The sequence below is a fragment of the Staurois parvus genome, unplaced genomic scaffold, assembly GCF_062004578.1.
Source record: "Staurois parvus isolate SC_StPar_1 unplaced genomic scaffold, SC_StPar_1.0 ptg000159l, whole genome shotgun sequence".
Lineage (NCBI taxonomy): Eukaryota > Metazoa > Chordata > Amphibia > Anura > Ranidae > Staurois > Staurois parvus.
The window spans coordinates 1,109,481-1,135,618 of NW_028317955.1; the positions used below are offsets into that span (position 1 = coordinate 1,109,481).

The 26,138-nt window shown below is 42.7% G+C and overlaps 1 protein-coding gene across 1 annotated transcript in view; it reads right to left on the bottom strand.

Annotated features, from left to right (window-relative positions):
• RAPSN (receptor associated protein of the synapse) overlaps positions 1–23,852 on the bottom strand; it is a 56,383-nt gene extending 32,531 nt beyond the window's left edge. The window contains exons 1-2 of the mRNA XM_089675804.1: positions 22,955–23,852; positions 2,874–3,212 (exon numbers count right to left, since the gene is read on the bottom strand). Of these exons, the coding sequence (XP_089531930.1) occupies positions 2,874–3,212; positions 22,955–23,167 (552 nt within the window). The 5' untranslated portion in view covers positions 23,168–23,852. The remainder of the gene's footprint in view (positions 1–2,873; positions 3,213–22,954) is intronic.
• Between the last annotated feature and the right edge of the window lie 2,286 nt (positions 23,853–26,138).

Consider the following 26,138-nt stretch of genomic DNA (forward strand, 5'->3'; position numbering starts at 1 on the left):
AGGGCCGTTCTCCGGGGGTAGGGTCGCTCGCCAAGTCTACTTCGGGGGTGGATAGAGGGGCCACGGGTATTATAGTGTTTAACAGAGAACCTTTACTTTGGCTATACTTGGCACCAGCAGATGAGCTGCAATTGCCAAAAGAGAGTGGTGCAACACCCATAAATCATGGATTATTGATTAATGGAAGACTGTAATATGACCCGACGAATCGAGCTTCACACTGTTTCCATCCACGTGTATACCTGTGTGAAACACCATACAAAGCTTACAGCCAGGACTGTCTTGTGCAAGCAGTAAAGCATGGTGGTGGCACAATCATGGTTTGGGCAGCCATATCTTGGTATTCTGCAGGCTGCATCATCACCTTGAAAAATAGAGTCACTACCCCATGGTGCAGACATTGTTTCCCAAAGACAGCGCCATTTACAAGACGATAATGCTCCGATTCACATAGCTGCTTTTGTCAAATTGTGGTTTGATAAGCATGCAGATGAGGTTTTCCATCTTCCCTGGGTGCCGCAGTAGCCAGACCTCAAAATCATAGATCCGCTACGGTCAATATTGGAGAACAAGGTTCGGGCTCGTTTTCCGCCTCTAGCATCTCTGCAAGAACTGGAACAATTTTTGCATGAAGCATGGTATCAGATTCCATTATCCACCATCCAAGATATATATTTTTCAATTCCCAGGAGAATTCAGGCCATCTTGGTTGCCAAAGGTGGTCCAACAAAATAATAGGTAACGATTTTGTTCTTTTGCCTGGTGTTTCCATAATTTTGTCCAACCTCTGTATATACTTACCTATGTTCAGCCCACTCTGGTCTGGTCAGGTGACTGTCTCCCTTGTGTCAACCAGCAGTGGCTGCAGGGGAGAGGGGGGAGAGCAAACATCGGATGGGCCTATGGGTGATTTCATCACTCCCATGCATTCCCTGCTGTTGTTTATCACTATTTCCTCTCCCCTGCAGCCGCTGCTGTCAAAGAGGATCACCTGACTGGACCAGAGGCGGCTGAGAATAGGTAAGTATATACATCTTTTTACATATGTTACTTAGCATAGGTGTCAAGAGGATAACCACCTTAGAGGTGCTTCATACCTCCAAACTATTTAAGAAATTGTAGTGTACTAAAATGCCTGGGGAGGGTACAGGGAAGGTAAGTACTTGCTGCCTATAGTGTCTTCTGTAATGTAATAGTTACTTTTCTTGGTATGAACAAAGTACAAAATCTCTTTAAAGTTAACCTATCATGGCACAAATACAGGAGCTGCCATTGCTGACCTCTGGATGTTATGTCAGTTTGATACTTCCCATTTGTAGGGCAAGAATACTTTAAGTTTCCAAAAGACAATGAGTTTTATATCACAGTACCAGTGGTGCCAATATACACTATTAAGATGTCATTTCTTGGGCTAGGAACACTAAGGTGAATCTGTTAAGCAGCTACATTCCTTTGTCAGATTCCTCATGGGGAGATGTTTATTTATTCCTAGTCCTGCATGCTAATTTAGAAGCTGAACCTCTGTATCATGACCATGAGTGATGTCATTGCCCCAGAACAATGGATCCTGGGAGCCAAGCTTTTCAGGGGTATTTAACAGATGGCTCAGAGGTGATATATTGCCTTGTTATTACCTGACAAATGTGACAGGTTGTATCATTCTCTCCACAATGCCCCATGGGGATCTGTGCTGACATGGTTGCTTGCTCTGTTAAGCTGCAGCTAGGCGTAACATTGTGGCTCAACTGACTGTTTTTACCAACCGTCTAAATGAGGCCTCAAAGTAATTTTAAACCCTAATTGAATAATATTTAGTTGAGTTAACCACCGAGCATATAAAACAGTTGTTTTTTTCCACCTTTTTACATCCTTTGTTGCATCTATACTCCTGCAGCCTCTTTGCACCCACCTTCTGTCCAAATATATTCCCAGCAATGACATTTTTCAGGCAGGTTTCCTGTGACAACATTGAATCATGCCTGAGCAATGTGTGCTTAAGAGGCCACTTGTAGACTCTATTGAAATCAATGACTTAATTGATAATGCAAGATCACATGTAACAGACAGGGTCAGAGCGTTGTCACCCTTTCATAGGAAGTGCCTGAATAAGGCCTTTACGGGAGCATCACCAGGGATTATTTTAATGAAAGCTTTAGCAGCGTCTGAAGGAAATGATGAAACCCACATTAACCATCAAAGAACTCGTCTCATGTTCCTAGGGCAGTGTTTCCCACTCAATCAGGGTTTCATGGAACCCTTGGGTTCCTCCTGAGGTTGCTAGGGTTTCCTTGAGCTGTAGGCAAATGTGGATTATCATTTTTGCATTACATATCACCAATGTAAGGGGTCATTGCTACATGAATCACAAATGTTAGAGGACTTCACAGTTTTTATGTTTGCCTTTTATTTTCATTTCAAGAATATTAACAAAAACAATTTTGTAGGGGGTTGGGATCAAAATTCTGCTCTAGGTGTCAGATGTGCTAGGTATGCCCCCTATTCTTTTATTTAAAACTTTAATCAGCTTCTTGATCACATTAATGTACATTGAGCTGTAGGTTGAATCCTTTTTAGGATTTCTTTCATGGGTTCCTCAGGGGTAACAAAGTTGAGAAAGGCTGGAGTAGCTGAAAGGTTACCACTGGCAACATAGTCTTTCAGACCCAGTAAATGAATGCAAAGAGCAAGGGTTCAGTAACCAACACAAACCACTGTTGGATGTGAGTCACTTCACCACACAGGTCTTCATTGTATTTGACACTTTCTTACTGAATGAACCAAATGAGGACAATTGTTGCTGGTTACGTTCATTTGCCTCATTCTCCATAAACTGTTGTGTAAAAAAAAAAAAAAAAACTAGAGTCATGGCTGACCTTGAGTTGGGTGTAGAAGCCCCCCAGGCTGCAGCAGACCCGACACTCCAGCATCTTGTCATCATTGTTATGAGCATATCTCAGGGCCTTCTCAAAGCATTCCAAGGCCTTCTGGAACACGCTGAGACCCAGATAGGCATTCCCCAGGCTCAGTGACACCTGTCCATTCAGGTGCAGGCTGACAGATGTCCCCTGCATGTTCAGACAAGTCTTGCAGTAGGAGATGGTCTTCTGAAATTCGCACAGCTTTTCATTGCTGCGGGCCAGGTTCAGGTAGCTTTCCGTCAAGAAGTCTGGGTCCTCCAGCTCTCGTGCTGTGTCTATCTGGATCACTGCAAACTGAGAAAGGAAATGAGCTGAAACATGTGGACATGTAAACACAGCATCACTAATGTTTCTATTTTTTATACTTTATATTTCCAAACCACACAACATCATTGGTCACACTCTCATAACATTTGTATTTTTAAAAGAATATTTTAGCATACTTTTTTGTTTAATCTACACATAACAAGAATTTACATTTTTATACCATCCCTGATTAAAGTGTTACTAAACCCCGGCCCTGCATTCACTATATCCTTCTCCAACAGTACACACAACATGGAAATGCAATTATTTTAGTAAATATAAACAGCTGAATACCTTTTCTTATCAGCAGTTAGAGCAGTCTTGTGACTTTTATCAGTGTTGGGCTGAGCACTGGTTAATTTTGTAGGAGGAGTTTTCATTCTCCTCTGTCGTATGAGAACATTGCAGTAGTAAAAGTGTCAGGTGACTGGTAGACTCAATGGTGGTGCTCCGTGATTAATAGCTGAAATGTGCACTCACCAGAAGTATAATAATAATAGTACGCGTTATATATTATTATATCCAGAGGTATCCTCATCAGGTACAGGTCTGGTCAGATTTGGTAGTCCTCCCTCAGGGTGGTCATCATCAGGTGCCCAGAAGTCAGGATTAGTTGAATCCACAAAGCCAGAGGTCCTTGTTTGGTAGATGGGTGGAGCTGTCTAGCGACAGCAAGTATTCCTCCTCTTGGCAAGGGCTCTGTGGATAAATACTCCTCTCGGGGAGTCAGAGAAGGATGCCCATAGTGTAGTATTGAAATAATATATTTATTGGTGAAAAGAATGTTTGCAAACAAGCAGGAGCTAAAAACAGCATCAGGGTGTAGAAATGAAACTAACCCATAGGAAATCAAAGGTGGCCGCCGGGCCTCTACGTGGCTCCTGAGGAGGGGCCAGGACATCGTGACATTACGCCGCCGGAGCTACGTGGAGGCCCAGTGGCCATCTTTGATTTCCTACGGGTTAGTTTCATTTCTACACCCTGATGCTGTTTTAGCTCCTGCTTGTTTGCAAACATTCTTTTTACCAATAAATATATTATTTCAATACTACACTATGGGCATAATTCCCTGACACCCTGAGAGGAGTAATCCTGACTTCTGGGCACCTGATGATGACCACCCTGAGGGAGGACTACCAAATCTGACCAGACCTGTACCTGATGAGGATACCTCTGGATATAATAATATATAACGTGTATAATTATTATACTTCTGGTGAGTGCGCATTTCAGCTATTAATCACGGAGCACCACCACTGAGTCTACCAGTCACCTGACACTTTTACTACTGCATAGACTGCTCATATTGAATAAAATTTTGATAACTGTGAATATATATTGTCTATTCTAGTGCTGCACTATTTATTCTTTTTGTTATTTAAGGCTTGTTTTGGTACCTTGAGTGCTTAGCAGTTGTTTGGATAGCGCTCACTTGTTTCCATTGATTGTCATATGAGACTGCATGATTCCCTGACCCTCTGTGTGGACAGTGCTGATTGGCCCTGTGCTGATCACATGCCCCCCCCCAAAAAAAAAACAAAAACAAACAACTCTCTAACAATACACACCAAACCAGGGGCGGACTGACCTTTTAGGCACTCGGGCACTGCCCGAGGGCCCGGGGTCCATAGGGGGCCTCGTGAGATGCTCCTGGTACCTTTCATAGGCTTTTTTGGGTGTGGTTTGAGTGTGGGCAAGGACACAGGGCCCCCATGATTTCCTATTGCCCGGGGGCCCCATGAGTTGTCAGTCCGCTCCTGCACCAAACCGAGCATGTGCAAACCTGCCACTACTGCTCTGTACTATGGCAGATGGATTGAGGACAGTAAAAGAAGAGGAGGATCAGAGAAGACAGGATCAAACAGTCTTTTTACAATATGCAGGGGACTAACCCCTCAGGTTCCACAGTGAGTATAACAAGCATGCTATACTGCATATACAGACTGATATTACTGTTGTGGTTTTAGTAACACTTCAAAGTGAATGCCTAGCCAAAACTTTTTAAAAATTTGCAGAGTTGGGTAGGATAAGACCTCCTGCTGGGTTTTTACTTCTACCTAGTGTTCCTTTAGAGAGATTCACCTTCAGCTACTGTCACAGTAACAGTTTCACCGGACTGGTAGCGAGAGAAGATCTGCAACTAGGACACAGCAATACAATGCTGAAAAGAGGTGCAGGTGCTGTTTTTTTTCTTTTCCTTGCATGTGATTGCATATTCTTTATAAAAGTGAAGCTTTACCTCATTTACTAAGCTTAGGAGCAACTGCACTTGCAGTGGACAGTATATTTGCCTTTAGTAAATCAACCCCATTATGTTAATTGTCTTGTCTTAATGAATAGAGCATAATTAGAAGGGTTTGAAATAAATTTCCTGCAAAAACGTCTAGGTATTTGGTCTCTGGGGAGATTTACTAAAACTGGTGCACACAGAATCTGGTGCAGCTGTGCATAGTAACCAATCATCTTCCAGGTTTTATTTTCAAAGCTTAATTGAACAAGCTAAAGTTAGAAGCCGATTAGCCAACATGCACAACTGCACCAGATTCTGTGTGCACCTTTTATAGTAGATTATCTCCCATGATCTCTCCTGAGGCTTGGTTCACACTGTGCGTATCAGTTGCAGGAACTGCATCTTGCAAGACGCGCATGGCTCCCATTCATTCTCAATGGCACCCCACAGCGTAATTTTTTAAATGCACCTTTTTTATGCTGTTTAAATGAATGGGCTGCCATGCCCAAGCAAACGCAAGCTGCATGCCCCGCACTAGTGTGCACCAGGTCAGGCCTAAGAAGAAGGTATGGTGTTCAGACTGGCTAAACTTTGAATAGCTTAGGCCATCAAAAGCTTAGGCTTTATGTTATTTAGGAAGCACTGGAGGCAACTTTAGTATAAGGATAATTATCTCCAGCAATAGTAAGAAACGCAACACTTCAATGACACTTGATATATCTTAAAAGCACTGTTAACATGGTCTAATTTTGCCATCTTTAACAGTTGCCTGTGACGTCGGTAGTCTTTCACAATTTGTTGTAGCATGTCAGCAGTCCTTACTATTCTGTTTTTAACTTTGGCAGCCATCAACTGGGATTAGGAACATGGAAGCATCCTCCTGTGACGATTATCTCTGCCCACTTCTGGAGTGAATGGTAGGATCCTGCAACCTCTTCTTGTGAGCCCAGGATGTTGTGGTCACCACCTCCATCATCATACCGGCCTGGGCTCACAGTACTGCAGCATTGCACAATGCTCCACATCTACAGTATGTGTAGGTGCCCTTCAGAACTGCAGAAAGGACCATCCATTAATGCAGCCAGGCAAGAAGAAGGTGGTCTGTGATTTGACATGACCAGCCATAGGATAAGTACAAGTAAGAGTAAGGGTAAGGAGACTTTCAGTCCAGAAGAGACTCAGTTGTTGAAAATAAATAAATAGGGCTCAGTCTGACAAAACCTACATCTACACTTACTGTAGGCTTTGTTGGATGTTTCATCTGTCAGTCTGCCATACTTTTCCAGCCAACAATGTACTCCACCAGACTGGAAGTGCCCTGGGTATGGTGGACCATGCACCAACTATATGGCATCCTTTAGCAAAAACCAACTCTCTGCTCCCATCACCTTGACATTAGTCATAAAAAGCTACCGTTCTGACATCCGGTCCCAGTATATCAGGTTAAAGGGGTGTGAACCAACTTATTATTATTATTATACAATATTGATATAGCGCTAAAAGGTTTGCTCAGCGATGTACATTATAGTGGGGGACAGAACATGAGACAATACAGTAACAAAACACGAGGGATTCAAGGGACCTGCTCTTTCGAGCTTACAATCTAGGAGCGAGGGGATAGTGGTACAGGAGGAAGTGGCTGTGGGGGATGGAGTGGTAGGAGGAGTGGAGGAGATCAGTTCGGTGAGGGCGGGGTAGGCTTCCCTGAAGAGATGGGTTTTCAGGGATCACCTATTGATCAACTGCTCTGGAGGTTCTCGGGGCTTCCTGGTTTGCATGGAACACACTAGGAGAGCGGATGTGATGTAACAACTGGATGTGACGGTGGGCATGGCAGTGCCTTCCTCACGCCTTAAATATTGCTCCAATCTGCCAGTTTCTCACTTTTCACCATGCTATTGCAATGTTTGTATACTGCTACCCAGTTTTTTTTTTTTGAGAACCAGAATTTCCACAGAAATTAAAGCTGAAGTTTATTCTGTTTATATTATACCTTTCCTGGTTCCTCCTTTCGTCCACTCATCAACATGCTAACACAATATTTAAACAAAACCTTTTTTATTTTCATTACATTCCCTTTTTTGAACCCAACACTTCTTTATCCACTTGAAGACAAGTGGTATACCGGGATGATGCCTGCAGCTACAGTTATCACCCTGATATTGTTTTTTTTTCAGTTGGTGTTTTTTTTTTTAATTTAATCCTAGTGGCTAATTAGCACTCTCCTGTCTCAGCGGAGAGCCCAGCATTGAAGCCGGAGGTGACCAGGGATTGGAATATCTTTAGGAAACCAGAAGCGACGAGTATTTTGTCACTTTTAGTTTTGTTGTATGTAAACAGCACCATTTTTAAACTGGTTGCAGTGAGATCAGAGTAAGCAATTTCAGTACAAGAGACATGCCTGTACAATTGTGAAAGTTCTAAGGCAAAGCTGGATTTCAGCTTTAAAGTCCCTTAGATTCAAACCAGCAGAAACCTAAAATAAATATGCAGTGCCATGTACAATTTTAAACAAAGAGAAATATAATAATTCTAGACTTCTTTCAGGTTTCCTTAAATCAGGCGGTTCACTCAGTTTACTTTTATCTATGCAATCCACTTCTGCCTGAATTCAGAAGGCACCCAATGTGGTTGGTGGGAGTGCAATTCCTGAAGCCCCTAGTATACAAATTCATGCCTCTTTGCTTCCTGTGTCACCAGACATCTTCAAAGTTCAAAATGCAGCTTTGAATCTGATTGTTGGTATTGAACTTTAACTATATATGGGGCTTTCTGTATGTGAGAGGTAGCAAAGAACCTGCAGTGGTTGTGTATGCTTCTGCAGCACAAACAGGGGCTATCAGTTTACTAGTTCACCAACAAGAGGGATTGGGGGGTGACTGGTGTCCTACATCAATGCCTGGATGACTCTTCCACTAGAATAATTAAAAACAAAGTGCCCCTGCAAAGAAAAGAGTTTATAACACAATTGTAGATTTATGTTTATACTAATATTCAGACAAACTTTTGTTCAAAAATTCTCAGTATATTCGATGACTTGATAATTGTTGTTCAAATGTACACCAAGAACCTGTTTGCTTTTAACATTTGCTTTTGGAATTAATGTAATTTCCTGCATGAAAAACCACATTCACTATTAGAAATTCGTTTGTCAGTTTTCCATCCGTTTCTTCAAACGTCTTTGTTTCTGCTGTTAAAACAAATATTGATTTGACTGCACGGATTATAAAATCCAACTAATGTTCTTAAAACAAAACATTTTGAGTGAAATTCCATTAGTGCATGGCCGGCTTTGTTCTGTATACCTCCTCTCACACCCTATGTTGCTTATCCACATTGCATTTCAAAGATACTGCTGCTGAAGACTCTTCGTTATCTGCCATAATTCTGGGAGGGTTGGATGTCTTGTATTCCCCCTGCATTCTGTCTTTCCATCCACCAATCCCTACATCTTCTATGATGATGTAGGGGCGGGAGGAACAGAAGCAGGAACTAGACATCCGACACTCCCAGAAGTGTTGGATTCTGAAAATTCTTGAAGAAGCTGTATCCATGTGCTGGTGGTAGGAAGGCAAGTATAAACTTTTTGCTATGCAGGGGGCACTTTGATTTTAATTATCATTCTAGTGACAGAGTGGGTTGTATTCAGCAGGTACGCAGTGATCCCTGTAATCATCAAGGTTTGTAGCAGCTCATCTCAACGAGGGCTCCACGGAACACTAGGGTTCCTCCAGTTCTGGCTAACAGACCTAACAGTTGGGGATGAAGTCAGATTCGGCACTGCCAATTTTGTACAGCAAGCAGCGCCTGAGTGGCTCACTGTACAGGGGCAGATAGGCAGGTAGGTAGCATTAAAGTGATTCTAAAGGTTGTAATAAAAAAAAAAAAAATTTATGCTTACTTGCTCTGTGCAATCATTTTGCGCAGAGCAGCCCCGATCCTATTCTTTTTGGGTATACGCCAGCAGTCCTGGCTCCTCCCCAGCCAAGTGCCCTTAATAGCAAGCCTCTTGAGCAGGCTTCACTCCTGAGCCATGCTCCTGTGTCACACACAGAGCAAGGTGTGGCCCCCTGCTCTTTCCTCATTGGCTCACTGGCTATGATTGACAGCAGCAAGAGCCAATGGCTCCTGCTGCTGTGTGAGCCAATGAGGAGAGAGAGCTCTAGTAGAGCCATGGCTTTCATGCACATTGCTGGATTGAGATGGGGCTCAGGTAAGTATAAGGGGGGGGGGGCTGCACCCAGAAGGTTTTATACCTTAATGCATAGAATGCATTAAGGTACAAAGCCTTCTATCTTTAGAACCACTTTGATGGTCTCTTCTGCATTAACATTCCTGCCTGTTCACCCTTTTTAATTTTTACCCAAAGTTCCACTTTAAACATTCTTTTAGGTACTTTCAGCAGCTGATTTAATCACTTACTAAGTATGCAACATCCTTATCTTTTAATCCTTGTGTATATTCAGTTTATGTTGTTGCCATGACCGCTGCCCCAGGTTTCTTGTTTCAGGGTGGCTCCTTTTTCTTGCAGCATCCTATGGAGTCACCCTTGCATGTAGGGACTAGAGGTGTGTCTCCCTACCCAGTGTGCATCAATAGAAACACACAGCCCCATACCTAGGATGGCAAGGCACTCCCATGCTCCTCCCTCCTGGAAGCTAACAGACTGATTCTACAGGTGAAACTCAAAAAATAAGAATATTGTGCAAAAGTTCTTTTATTTCAGTAATGCAACTTAAAAGGTGAAACTAATATATGAGATAGACTGATGACATGCAAAGCAAGATAGTTCAAGCTGTGATGTCATAATTGTGATGATTATGGCTTACATTTCATGAAAACCCCAAATCCACAATCTCTGAAAATTAGAATATTGTGAAAAGGTGCCATATTCTCGGCTCAAAGTGTCCCACTCTAATCAGCTAATTAAGCCATAACACCTGCAAAGAGTTCCTGAGCCTTTAAATGGTCTCTCAGTCTGGTTCAGTAGGAATCACAATCATGGGAAAGACTGCTGACCTGACAGTTGTGCAGAAAACCATCATTGACACCCTCCATAAGGAGGGAAAGCCTCAAAAGGTAATTGCAAAAGAAGCTGGATGTTCCCAAAGTGCTGTATCAAAGCACATTAATAGAAAGTTATGTGGAAGGGAAAAGTGTGGAAGAAAAAGGTGCACAAGCAGCAGGGATGACCACAGCCTGGAGAGGATTGTCAGGAAAAGGCCATTCAAAAGTGTCGGGGACTTTCATAAGGAGTGAACTGAGGCTGGAGTCAGTGCATCAAGAGCCACCACACACAGACAGATCCAGGACATGGGCTTCAAATGTCATATTCCTCTTTTCAAGCCACTCCTGAATAACAAACAACGTCAGAAGCGTCTTACCTGGGCTAAAGAAAAACAGACCTGGTCTGTTGCTCAGTGGTCCAAAGTCCTCTTTTCTGATGAGAGCAACTTTTGCATCTCCTTTGGAAACCAAGGACCCAGAGTATGGAGGAAGAATGGAGAGGCACAAGGACCCAGAGTATGGAGGAAGAATGGAGAGGCACAAGGACCTAGAATATGGAGGAAGAATGGAGAGGCACACACTGCAAGATGCTTGAAGTCCAGTGTGAAGATTCCACAGTCTGTGTTGATTTGGGGAGCCATATCATCTCCTGGTGTTGGTCCACTGTGCTTCATTAAGTCCAGGGTCAACGCAGCCGTCTACCAGGAGATTTTGGAGCACTTCATGCTTCCTTCCACAGACGAGCTTTATGGGGATGCTGACTTCATTTTGGCACCTGCCCACACTGCCAAAAGCACCAAAACCTGCTTCAATGACCGTGGGATTACTGTGCTTGATTGGCCAGCAAACTCATCTGACCTGAACCCCATAGAGAATCTATGGGGCACTGCCAAGAGAAAGATGAGAGACATGAGACTGAAAATGCAGAAGAGCTGAAGGCCGCTGTTGAAGCATCCTGGTCTTCCATAACACCTCAGCAGTGCCACAGGCTGATAGCTTCTATGCCACGCCGCATTGAGGCAGTAATTGCTGCAAAAGGGGCCCAAACCAAGTACTGAGTACATATGCATGCCTATACTTTTCAGAGGTCCGATATTGTTCAATGTACAATCCTTGTTTTATTGATTGCATGTAATATTCTAATTTTCTGAGATTGTGGATTTGGGGTTTTCATGAGCCGCAAGCCATAATCATCACAATTATGACAAATCACGGCTTGAACTATCTTGCTTTGCATGTAATGAGTCTCATATATTAGTTTCACCTTTTAAGTTGCATTACTGAAATAAATGAACTTTTGCACGATATTCAAATTTCACCTGTAGACTGCACTGTCCACTGTTAATTCCTTCCTATGAGGACCAGACGTTTGCGGAAGCAGCACCAAAAGAACAGGTGCCAGCAGCATTAAACTGATAAACTACAAGTGCTGAGCTAAGAAATATAACAAATAGGAATGTTTATTTTATTGTGCTCAGACTATTTATGTAAAAATGCTAATACTACTTTAATTTTCAATTCTGGCTGTAGTGCACATTTAGAGTATTACAAATGCAGGAATCGTTAGCAGAAAGTTAAAATTCTAATTAAGAAGGAAATAAAAAATCTCACATGTAGCATAAGCCTTGGCTGACTGTAGTGTTTTGTGCCCTACGGGGGAGAATAGCAATGATTTTCTAGCGGAAAGCAGCACATAAAAATGGAGATCTGATGAGAGCTGATGTAGGACAGCTGGGTTTGGTCACAACACTATCAGTGAACATACACATCGCACCATAGTCAGCGGTCATTTAGAAGGGATGTGCATGGTATGAACTTCTTCATGTCATACTGGTTATTAAATTAGATCTCTCTTTGACATTTGGCTTGACAAAGCACTGTGTGACAAATGATCACCATGTTTTTTTCATTTTTTTTTAACCTTTGTTCCATGATTTGTTTCATCCCAGCACTGCTGATCTCCTGCTTGTCTCTTTTAGCCACTTCCTGTCTACATGCACTCGCTCCAGTTATAGCTGCACATCATTTCTCTGGACTGACTTTCTAATGGTGACAATGGTGGACCACGTCTGTACAATGTGACTAGCATGGCTGCTTGTAGTCTCCTCCTCAGGTGCTTGTGACAGGGTGACAACCCAAGAGCGTGTTTAAGAGAGGAGTTGTCCCCCCATAACAGGATGTGCCTGACTTTCATTTTAAGAAAACGGCAGATATAAAATGAATGGAAACTTTCTAAATTACATTCCCAGTGTTGAAGCTTATATGACATTTTAGTGATTGAGTTTTGATCGACTTTATATCCCAACTACACTTTTTGTCGCTTGTTCTCCACCTACAGTAGCTCATGCAGCTTTGCTTTTACTTACCTTTTTAAGTCCAGGTTTTTCTCCTTTTTAGTTTTTTAGCGAACAACCTGGGTGATTACTATAAGGGTCAATGACCACATTTGACATGAACCGCAGTGCGTCAAACCGAACCACAACTTGGCCTTAAGGCCCCTTTCACATGGGGCAGACTTATCCCCGTTGAGTAGGTGGATGACAGGTCCGTGTCTGCTCCACTTTACTTATGAATACCAGATATAGACACAGACCGCTCTCTTCTATGCGTGATTGGATGTAAAGTTTGTAAACAGACCGCCTGTCCATTTACACCCAACTGCCATCCGATCTGCTGGATGGCAGGGGAACAGATCCACCACATATAGGGACTGGTAAGTTGAAATAAATATTTTTCTTCACCTGCCCTAACCCTTTCTCCTTCCCTCCTAAACCCTTATTTCCTTTTACCCAGTTCCATACCCTTCCTCACCTGCTGTGAACACATGCCATTGTTTTTTTCCTCCCCCCCTTATCCTACAGTCAGAATACCCAATTAAACCATGTCCTCTCGTACCACTGGTATACGGACTACTCCTACTCATGCACCACCTTCATTATATATATCCCATAGACAGCGCAATTCATATCCCATATCCCCCAGATAATCACCCCATTACCACCAACTCTGGCTATTACCTCAGTCCTCAAGATCATTTCACGAGCAATGAATGCTGCTTAATCTACCCATGTATGTACCACCCTATCAGCTGCAGAAGCATCAACAGGTATTTACTATGAGGCAATTGCATGATATCCCTGTGTATTTATGCATATTTGAAAATACTTGTGTGTCATGACTAACTCTTCTCTCAATTTATTCAGAAATAAATAAATGAAAGAAATAAAATTTTAAATTTAGATGTGCTGTTAAATCCCTAAAGATTTAAATGTTATGCTTGCTTCATAAAAATAATGAGCATTTAACAAGACTGAGTCGGGGGTCCTGCACTGTAAAACTTACCTGTCAGTTGGAACCTAAAGATCCCACGGTGCTCTGATTTCAGGTCATGCCCGGTCACATGACCTACAGCAGCGCTGTAATGTGGGCGCTGATGTCAGCGGAGCCTTTATTCACTGTCATTGAAATCTTTGTAGAAATGAGCACCCCATTGCACTGCTACCAGTCATTGGCATCCTTGATAAGTACAGTTTTACTGTTTGAGACCGTCAGTTTAGGTCAGCTTTAGAACACATTGTAAATTAAATTATATATTTAAAATGTATGGCCAACTACAACACAGCCATGAAATGTTTCACTTTCTGCAGTGAAAAGTTAAGTTTCTCTTTATAGTGTACCTGTGGGCAGGACAGCTTGCACCTTTTTCACTCGTCTTGGCTCCCTGTTGGATTCATGTGTGGTGGGCAGTCTCTCTAATCAAGGTGGAGACAAGGAGAGCAGGAAGGAACAGGCCATGGTACAGCCTTATGGCTAGATTTAGACATGTCTCTGTACCCACCATTCTTCTTCCACGTTTGGACCGCTTTTCCGAGGTGATTGATAGGTGGTGAGGAGGTGATGTGGTGCTCTCACTGCCAGTTTTAACCCCATTTTGCAGACAAATGCATTGCACATGAATGCCGGGCAGTTGTGATGCTTCCCCATTAACTTAAAAGGACTGCGTTCGGCGGACAGTTTTTGCTGCATGTGCAAAGCGAAGCATCACGAACACGGCATGTAAACACCCCCATCTGCTGCCATTGCAGCTTAAAGCGGAGCTCCACTCACCGGTCAAAAAATAAAAGTCAGCAGCTACAAAAACTGTAGATGCAAACTTTTAAAAAACAGCCACTTACCTGTCCCTCGATCCCATGGTGTGTCCCCCGCAGCCCGTTTCACCGGCCGTCCTGTATTCCAGGAGGCCGGCATCTTCAGTTTGGGCACCTGGCTGTGACAGCTTGCGGCTTCACAGCTGGGTACCCACTGGGCATGCAGCGCTGCGCTTCATGAATGGTCCTGTAGTTTTCTGGGACCTGTCACGTGTCCCAAAAGACTACAGGGAGGGAGGGAGAACACCTTCCACCTAGGTGATCGGACTGGAAGTGGGAGCAGGTACCTGTGAAATTTGGGTACCCGCTACCCCCCTGCTCCCCAAAGGTGCCAATCCTTAATGGGGAGCGGAGGAGCAGTCCTTAAAGCGGAACTTCCCCTTTTGGGTGGAGCTCCGCTTTAAGGGTGGAGGGGTCACTAACAACACGGCTCAAACACGCATGTTTACTGCACCCAAGTGCATGCCAAAAGATTGCACACTTTTGTACTGCCCAAAGGACCTTCAAGTATAATCTTCAAGAGGTTCTAAAGGCCATACATGGCAAAAACCTTCTGTGTGCAGCTCCCCCTCAACCGCCCCCCTCAATACTTTTCTGAGCCCAATTGCAAACCAGCGCTGTTGCCTGAGAGTGGCGGCTCTCTCCCTCCTCATTGGCCCAGAGACAGCAGCTGGAGCCATTGGCTTCTGTTGCTGTCAATCACACCCTGTGAGGAGGAAGCAGCGGGCAGGGCTGAGCTGTGCTGTGTGTATCAATGGATGTACAGAGCTCGGGAGCAAGCCCGCTAGCAGCTTGCTATGAGGACACTCAGCAGGGAGGGGTGTGACCAGAGAACCAGCAGGGGACCCCAGAAGAGGAGGATCAGGGCTGCTCTGTGCAAAACCATTACACAGAGCAGATAAGTATGACAGGTTTGTTATTTTTTTTTTATATACCTTTAGTATCACTTTGGGGGAGATTTACTAAGATTGATGCACTCAAGAGTCTGGTCCAGCTCTGTATGGTAACCAATCAGCTTCTAACTTGCTCAGTTGGGCAATAAAACCTGAAACCTGATTGGTTTCTGTGCACAGCTGCACCAGATATTGCACTCTCCAGTTTTAGTAAATAACCTCCTTTATGTTTATGGGCCACTTTAACTTTGCTACTTTGCAACAGTAGACTTCCACCAATGAAAACAATTGAAAATGATCTGTGTGGTGCATTAAGCTAAGGACGTCTAATGAATTCCTTTAAATGTGAGTCGATAAGATTCTATAGGAGCATTTGGCTTTAAGAGCTTCCTTACATACTTTGAATTCACTTTGCATAACGCAGCTAAAAAATATATTTCATCCCTGCTGTGGGGGCGGCTATTTTCGTTGCTCAGCTCACTTTGCAGAAGAGTAATGTATACAATTGGTATTCAAATTCATGGCCTGTTTGCAAAGTTAGATGTTATTTTTCTGTTTTTTATTGTGTAGAGCCTGGGTTCACACTGATGTGGTGCGGAATTCGCAGCGTTTTCTGTGCAAATTCCGCACCGAATCACAATCGCGCCCCATTCATGCGAACCGCTGTAGGTGTGTATGTTAGGTTAACAACACCCCGAAATCGGTCTGCAAAACGTGCAACAATATTCAGAATCAGATCACATGGGTGTGAATACCCCTGCGATCCAATTCTAGTGCGGACCAAAAAAAGGGTCCTGCACCTTTTTGTTGTGGTTGTGGTGCGATTTGAGACATACAAAAATGTATGGCTCCAATGGCACCGCACACAATTCGCATGTGATTTGCACAGGAATGCGGTGCGGTTCATGTGCGAATCACATGCGATATACCGCACCACATATATGTGAACCCAGGCTGAATCTTTTTATTAGAATTTAACTGCATTTAAAGTGGATCTTTACACCACTTAAGCTCCAGAAGGTTTTACTCTTCTCAGGACCAGGTCATTTTCTGCAGGTGCTATTTTAACTGCCAATTGCATGATCACGCAACACTACCCAAATGAAATTTATATAATTTTTTTCAAACAAAAAGCGCTTTCTTTTGTGATGGTACTTGATCACCACTGGGTTTTTCATTTTTTATTATAAAAAAAAAAAAAAAAAAAAAACTAAACGATTTTGAAAAAAAAACGATATTTTCTACTTTGTTATAAAACATATCCAATAAAAAAAAATCAAATTTCTTCATACATTTAGGCCAAAATGTATTTTGTATAATGTCTTGGGTTAAAAAAAATCCCAAACTATGGTATACACAGTATATCTGAAATTTGATCAATCCTGATGTACTAATGGCCTATATAATTTCTTCAGGTCCTAAAATGCCAGGACAGTACAAAAACCCTCCAAATGACCCCTTTTAGGAAAATAGACAGTCTTAGGTATTTAGTAAAAGGCATGGTGAGTTTTTTGAAGTTGTAATTTTTTGGAAAATGAAGAAATTGATCACATTTTTTTTCACATACTCTCACCAGTGCAGTACAGTGTCATATGACTGGTGTGGTGGCGATCAAGTATACTGACTGTAGCCAAGCATCATGTGATTGCTGTGGGCCAATCACAGGTCAAAACAGTAAGCAAGCTGTTCATGAATGGAACTCCATTCATGACAGGTTGTTTACATTGTTATTATGTGATCACTGGTAACAGTGGGATGCTATGTGTCCCTAAACCAGAGAAGGCACAATGGCCTATGTGTACGTGATTGTGCCTGCAGGTACAGACCGTCCGCCGTAAAATAGCTGTGGGTGAATGGCAAGTGGTTACATATACAGGCTTATTTAAACGGTATGGCCAGACATTACCCAAATTTACTCTCCAAACCACCCTCTTACCCTTTTAGGATATACTACAACATTAATTTTTTTTAAAACTCTTAAAAGTGCCATGCTTCACCAACCTATGTGCAAATACATATGCACCCTATTTCTTATGTTTTTTAAACACAAATTCCCAAAATTATACAAAAGTAACTGATTTTACATCAAATATACAATAGTTCCATCAACAGTCCAAAATCCACTTGAAAATGTCTTCCCATACAGAGTATACTTCAATGTGTTATCAGTTGTTCCAACACCTCTTGTGCCCAAAAATTGATATCCAAAAATGATGACAGATCCCTTCCACCAGATATACTCTCACCTGGTTTATATGACCAAACTGCTAGGTGAGGTCATATATCACTTGTGTCCCTCTATTACGACTGATGCTAATTTTCGATTTGGATGAGTTTGCACTTCCGAATAATTCCACCTTCTCCTTAACGCCGAGCGCACACAAATATGTGGCCTCTCAGCGCCTGGGCCTTGACACCGAGCGGCCGCATATTTGCGTACCATTTGAAAATACATATGTACTTAGAGTACATGCCCTGCGCGCTCCCAGCACATATGTCCGTGACTCCCGGAAAGGTCCCGATCTCTGCTTGCGAATGGGACCGTTTCTGATCATGTGACCGCCGTCACAGCGAATCACGGCGGTCACATGACCCTAAAAACCCACCCCACCTCCCAGCTTCTGTAACCTCTTAAAGGGCTGGGAGATACCAGCGCAAAGGGGTTAAAGATCTTCCTCAGCCATACATACATAGGGGAAAAGATCACCAAAACATAGTGCTTATCCTTTTAAAACATTTATTAGCTTAAAACAAATTCCACTTTTCCACTCTTTATAAGGTGTCTAAGCACGCCACACTAGAATCTCATTTGGCAATGAGATATACACAATCATCGATACAGTATGCAGCTGTCGTTTTACCGCATCCAAACAATCTCAAGCGCCGAGTTGTCAAAGCCCCTTCCCTACGCGCTATGTCAGAGTCCCGTGACTTCATCAGGGGAAACGACTGGACGGCGCAGCACTCTTTCCTATGTATCGGCAGGCACCATTTTCTTGTGGCTCTCTATAAAGGAATCGCCACAGTTTTTCCATGGCCCATTACTATTACCCAGCGCTTTTGTCCAATCCTCTCTCTCAGAGATGTATACACATATCGTGATCGGTACTTAAAAAATGTGTTTATATATGCATCCTATACATGGGATTTGAGCACAGGTATATCTTGTTTGTTGTATTCTTGGGTCAGTAGCCAGACCTGAACCTGGTAGCTCTCCCCCACTTTGTCTTTTCCCCTATGTTGGCATTGTGTCCACAGCAGCATTTGCGTAGGCAGAGCAGAGTAGGACTGGCCATAGAGGGATTACTTTGACGCAGTTGGCCAGCTTAAACATGTATTGCAATATGTGTGAACTAAATATCCCTATTTATTGCAGAGTCTGCTTGAAAGGGTATATACCAGTGTGCAGAGGGCCCTTCAGAATTTCTAGTGTATATATGCATCCCGACACATATAGTGGATACCAATACTGCGGATACATCTAGATTTTATACATCTACTGTGCCTGGTGTGCCTTAATGTTAAGAAAATGCCTGTCTGGATCTTTGCCTAGATGTTCAACCTTATATCCACTACTCTAGTGGATAATAAACTGTATTTTGCCGAATGAGACCTAGTGTGATGTACTTAGACACCTTGAAAACGTGAGTGGAAAAGTGGAATTTGTTTTAAAAGGACAAGCACTATGTTTTGGTGATCTTTTCCCCTATGTATGTATGGCTGAGGAGGATCATTAAGGAGAACATGGAAAGGTGGTATTATTCAGAAGTACAAACTCATCCAAACCAGAAATAAGCACCAGTCCTCATAGAGGGACACAAGCGATAAACTGTGTGACTTCACCTAGCAGTTTGATCATAGAAACCAGGTGAGAACATATCTGGTGGAGGGGATCTGTCGCCATTTTTGGATATCATTTTTTGGGAACAACTGATAACACATTGAAGTATACTCTGTATGGGAAGAAATTTTCAAGTGGATGTTGGAATGATGATGGAACTTTTCACACATAATTGATGCATATATATGTATATTTGTTTGATGTAAATTCAGTTCATTTTGTATATTTTCAGGAATTTGTGTTTACAAACATAAGAAATAGGGTGTACATGTATTTGCACATAGGTTGGTGAAGAGCGGCACTTTTTAAGAGAGTTAACACATTTATATGGGAGTGTGATTAGTGTGGGCGATTCACAATATATGGGCAATTCACAATTGATAAACTCCCTCGGCTTCAACTACCATCTCTATGTCGACGACACACAAATCTATCTCTCTACCCCTCACCTCACCCCCTCAGTCTCCAATCACACCACCAGCCTACTAAGTGACATATCAGACTGGTTGTCACTCCACTTTCTCAAACTCAACCTTTCCAAAACTGAGCTCCTAGTATTCCCCCCAGCCCGTGAAACCCCCCCCCCCCCGACTTCTCCATCAAGATCAACAACACTATCATCAGTCCCACCCCTCACGCCAGGGTACTAGGTGTAATCCTAGACTCCCATCTGTCCTTTCATCCCCAGGTCCAATCACTGACAAACTCTTGTAGACTTCACCTCTGCAACATCTCCAAGATACAACCGTTCCTAACCTCAGAAACCACTAAGCAACTCATTCATTCCCTTATTATATCACGCCTCGACTACTGTAACTCCCTCCTCACTGGCCTACCTCATCGCAGGCTATCCCCACTCCAGTCCATCATGAATGCTGCTGCCAGACTCATTCACCTCACTAACCGTTCTGTATCTGCCACCCCTCTCTGCCAATCCCTCCACTGGCTTCCAATTGCCCAGCGGATGAAATTCAAAACACTAACACTGACGTATAAAGCCGTTCATAACACTGCCCCTAAATACATCACCGACCTGGTCTCTAAATACCACCCAAACCGTACTCTCTGCTCCTCGCAGGACCTCCTACGCTCTAGCTCCCTTGTCTCCTCCTTTGCTCCTCTCCAGGATTTCTCAAGGGCTTCGCCCATCCTCTGGAACTCCCTACCCCAATCTATCACCTACTCTGCTCTCTTTTAGGCGCACTCTGAAAACCCATCTCTTCAGGGAAGCCTACACTGACCCCATCTAATACTGGAATCCCCTACTCTACCTACCACTCCATCCCCCACAGCTAATTTCCTCTTGTACCACTATCCCCTCCCTCCTAGATTGTAAACTCCAAGGAGCAGGGCCCTCCAATCCCTTTTGTATTGAACTGTATTTTTACTGTACTGTCTCCCTCCATAATGTAAAGCGCTGAGCAAACTGTCGGCGCTATATAAGTCCTGTATAATAATAATAATAATAAAAAATAATATTTATTTATGTATTGGTGTATGCACAGCAGCTCACAAGATTCAGGGTAATTATTGTCTATATTATTTTTTTTTACCTTGTTCCTGTAGAGAGAACCAATTTTGATACTCACTGTGCAATCAGCAGCAATGTGTAAAATACTTGCAGGGGGAGCTGCTAGGACTTTAGTTCCTATTGACGAAGGCAAGCCATGCAAAACTACATCTCCCAACAGCCCTTTCTGCACACAGAGTGTATGGACAGGCTCTTGGGAGTTTAGGCAGCAGCATTGTTTTGCTAGAAAAGAAATCAATGTATGGATGTAGAGAGGGAAGCAGAGGGGTATAGAAAAGCAGAGTTTAGGCAGGCCTGACAGCTCTGATTAGGATTTCAGTGCACCAAAGGCATTGTGTTGTCAATTCAAACAGGAAGACAGGACTACAGTACATACTAACCTGTATTTTCCATAGTTTAAGGGAGAAAAATGGGAATGTGTGTGTATTGCAGAGATAAACGTTTGTTTTTTTTCCCCAGACAAACTTTAGGAGTCCTTTTGCTCCCTGGCCACTTTATTAGGTCTGCCTTGCTAGTACCGGGTTCTTCATGGCATAGATTCAACAAGGTGTTGGAATCATTCTTCATAGATTTTGGTCCATATTGACATGAGTTACTGTTGCCTTTCTATCATCTCAAACCAATCTGCCCATTCTCCTCTGACATCAACAAGGTATTTTCATCCATACAACTGCAGCTCACTGGATATTTTCTCTTTTTTGGACCATTCTCTGTAAACCGTAGAGATGGTTGTGTGTGAAAATCCCAGCAGATCAGCAGTTTTTTAAATGCTCAGACCAGCTCATCTGGCACCAACAACCATGCCACGTTCAAAGCCACTTAATTTACCTATCTTCCCCACTCTGATGCTCGGTTTGAACGTCAGTAAGTCATCTTTACCACGTCTACATACCTAAATGCATTAAGTTGCTTCCATGTGATTGGCTGATTAGCAATTTGTGTTACCAAGCAATTGAACAGGAGTACCTAATAAAGTGGCTGGTGAGTATATTTATTGTTAGGTGCTGAAGAGTTCACACTAGCAGTTGCTTCATGGCAGGAATTATGATGCCCCTTGTCATTTAAGTAAATGGGGCTGCTCTGTAAGTGCCCTGCAACTGAGTGCATTGCATGCTAGTGCGAGGTTAAAGTAGGTGGTGAGGAGGTAATACAACGCCACCTTACAGCCTATCAAATGCAAAGCTGGATCACTTTTCAGAGACCAACTCTAGTGTGAACGAGCCCTTAAAGAACAAGCTCACAAATTTTGAAAATCCACCAACCCCCTTTCCTCGGCCCCTCAATGCAGTGAACTATGGCACCTGCCCGTCAGGTCCATACTGACCTCCTCTGAGATTAGTGCCAGGTGCTAGTGCACACTACCGTCCCATAGGTGTTACTCCTGCAGTAATGGGCAACCCTGCATTAGATTTTTACTGGCCGAGCTACAAAGGGTGCAGAAAACCACAGCTTTTGGAGGATTTAAGGACCTGCAGGGGGATCTCTGTACTTAAAATCCCTACTCTGCACACCTTCTGCAGCAACTATGAGAGGAGTCTCATATCCCTGGCTGGATTTTTCCTCTGGTTTTAATAGAGAAATACAACAGGAAGGCGCTGATTTTCTGTAAAACAAACCAATTTTGTAGCAGGAAGAATGAGACTGACGTTGGCAGAATTTATGGTGGAAATATTTCAGCACTGAAGTCCCCTAAAGTTAGAAGGAGGTTCCACCTGCAGCCGAAATATCACTTATGGGTGAACTGACCCTTTAATCATATTTGGAGCAAATTGCTAGGTAATCAACTGTCTTTTATTTTCCTAGCTATTCAGTATTGCTGGAAGGTGAGAGATTATGGGTTGCTATGGGTTACTGTACATCAATGAACATGCTCAATGAACAGGCTCAGTACTAGGCCTTATTTAAGTGACAACCTATATTTTCCTACAGCAAAAAACAAGATCCAGAGTTTCTTTAGTTGCCACCTTACAGTGCAAGAATGAATCTGGTTACTATATGGCAACAAAGGTAGTCTTGCTTAAAATACTTAGATTAAGAAAGGCGATTTGCATCCATAATGAGAAAATAAGTCAGTGATTACCTTTAGCATGTCTTTATACCTTCCCATCTCTGAGTGCGCAGTAATAAGGCAACCAAGAACTCGAAATTTGCCTGCTGCATCTGTGGTCTTCTCCAACACTTTAGTCCAAACCTGCAAAGCTTTCTCTGTCTGATTAGACTGGTAAAGCTGAAGTCCTTTCTGGATCTGCTGTTTGGTTTGGTCCTGACCCATTCCCACGCCCAGAAGTTTCATAAAGTCCAGTGTAGACACAACCACTAGAATCCAGAGGGAACAACAAGAAAGAGATTACAGCAAACCAAAGGCCATAGTTTCCAAGGAACTGGAGTTTCCAGAGTTGACAGACTAGATGAACAGGTGACAAATCCACCCAGAGGACAGAGTCTTCCCAAAAGGAACTTGCGATTCTGAATTGCAACTGAACACGCATAAGAACCCTGGTGGGAAAACATAGAGGAACCCAGCTTGGAAGTGGAAATGCACACGCCTAGGTTGCGAGATTCATCCAGATTGGGTCCCAGCCCCCCACTGCTGGGCACAGCTGTTCCTGCCAATCTGCGGCTTGTCTCTTCAAAGGAATGCCAGCACTAGTGACTCAAGGTCAGAAAGAGAGCCTTACTAAAAGCCCACCCCTCTACCCATTAACAGAAACATGCAGTAAGATCCAAATTTAAAAGGCCCCTCGTCTCCAAACACCGCAACTGTGGTGTCTTTCGTTTTCCCTGGCTCTACCCCTCCCAAGGAGAGAGAAGCTGTATAAAAATATCTCCCAGGCAGACAAATCATGAACTGGAGAGCCAGAAAGAATTTTGAGGGCTAAGATGACAGAGATCCTACTCCATGCTTCCCAGCCTATTAACTGGGCTTCATAACAGGCTGCTACATTTTTCTGGATCCAGGCTACTGTGGGGGGACAATTATATAGAGCAAATGGTGCACTTAGGTGTAATAGTACTGAGACTTTACAAACAGCTGCAGTCTTTTTTCAAGTCATGAACAAAAAAAAAAAAAAAAACATTTTTAGGCTCCATGACTTATAAGCTCAAAACCACTAGACAAAAACACTGGATGAAAAAAAGCTGTTAATAGCATTTTAGAAGCATTCAGAAGTGTTAGCATTCTATTAGCGTTTTTACAGTACATGAAGATTAACAAAAAATCTAAAATGAAGCTGTTAGGAGCGGTTTAGTAGGGAAAACACGCCCACAAACTCTACAAAGACAATTCTTTTTTTCTGTTCCTAAACGCTGAAGCTTGAAAAATGGACACTGTTAGCTTCTAGCAGCTGAACAAAAATGCTCATAACAGCTTCTAGAAGCTTAAAAACCGCTAGCATTAGAATCCTCCAGATACATTATGTATAAACTCCACATTTCAATGCAAGTACCTGGTCTAATGTCCTGGGTTCGGCTCTGATCCACATCCTTTTCAAAATAAAATTGACCAAATTCTTTAATAGGCTCCAAAAGCAGCACTGATTTAAAGCCACTTTTAATGTAATCCAGAGGCTGGGCAGTAGATTCCATAAAACCCCTACACCTAGCACCCCTTTGGTTTTCGTGAAGCAGATTGTGAAGAGATAGATGGGCAGCACAGTGACTAAATGGTTAGCACTGACAGCACTAGAATCCTGGAGTTTGAATGTTCTCCTTGCGTCTGTTCCTCCGGATACGCTGGCTTCCTCCCACACTCCAAAGACATGCTAATCGGCCCTAGTATGTGCATGTATGAATGTGAGCTATGGACCTTAGATTATAAGCTCTTTGAGTGCAAGGACTGATGTGAACATAATATATATGTACATATATATATATATATATATATACACACACACACACACATTATATATATATATATATATACACACAGTGGGGATCGAAAGTTTGGGCACCCCAGCTAAAAATTTGTATTAATGTGCATAAAGAAGCCAAGGAAAGATGGAAAAATCTCCAAAAGGCATCAAATTACAGATTAGACATTCTTATAATATGTCAACAAAAGTTAGATTTTATTTTCATCATTTAAACTTTCAAAATAACAGAAAACAAAAAATGGCGTCTGCAAAAGTTTGGGCACCCTGCAGAGTTAATATCTTGTACTGCTCCCTTTGGCAAGTATCACAGCTTGTAAACGCTTTTTGTAGCCAGCCAAGAGTCTTTCAATTCTTGTTTGAGGTATCTTTGCCCATTCTTCCTTAGAAAAGTCTTCCAGTTCTTTGAGATTTCTAGGATGTCTGTCACGCACTGCTCTTTTAAGGTCTATCCATAGATTTTCAATTATGTTGAGGTCAGGAGATTGTGAAGGCCATGGCAAAACCTTCAGTTTACACCTCTTGCTGTAATCCCCCGTGGATTTCGAGGTGTGTTTAGGATCATTATCCATTTGTAGAAGCCATCCTCTCTTTAACTTCAGCTTTTTCACAGATGGCATCAAGTTACCATCCAAAATTTGCTGAAATTTTATTGAATCCATTTTTCCTTCTACTCGTGAGATGTTCCCTGTGCCACTGGCTGCAACACAACCCCAAAGCATGATTGATCCAACCCCATGCTTAACAGTTGGACAGAGGTTCTTTTCATTAAATTCTGTGCCCCTTCTTCTCCAAACGTACCTTTGCTCATTCCGGCCAAAAAGTTCAATTTTAACCTCATCGGTCCACAGAACTTGTTTCCAAAATGCATCAGGCTTGTCTATATGTTCATTTGCAAAGTTCAAACGATGATTTTTGTGGTGAGGACGTAGAAGAGGTTTTCTTCTGATGACTCTTCCATGAAGACCATATTTGTACAAGTATCTCTTTATAGTGGAATAGTGTACCCCAACTCCAGTGTGTGCCAGATCTTTCTGGAGGGATCGTGCAGTCAAACGTGGGTTTTGAATTGTTTTTCTCACAATCCTGCGAGCTGTTCTGTCTGATATTTTTCTTGGTCTTCCAGATCTTGCTTTAACTTCCACTGTTCCTGATGACTGCCATTTCTTAATTACATTCCGAACAGAGGATATTGACATCTGAAAACACTTTGTTATCTTCTTATAGCCTTCTCCAGCTTTGTGAGCGTCGACTATTTTCAGTTTCAGTTTTCTAGACAACTGCTTAGAAGAACCCATGGTGCTGATTGTTGGGGCAAGGTCAGATGAGTCTGGGCATTTAAAACCTTTGAGATTGACATCACCTGGTCTTCCCAGACGATGATTGAGAACAATC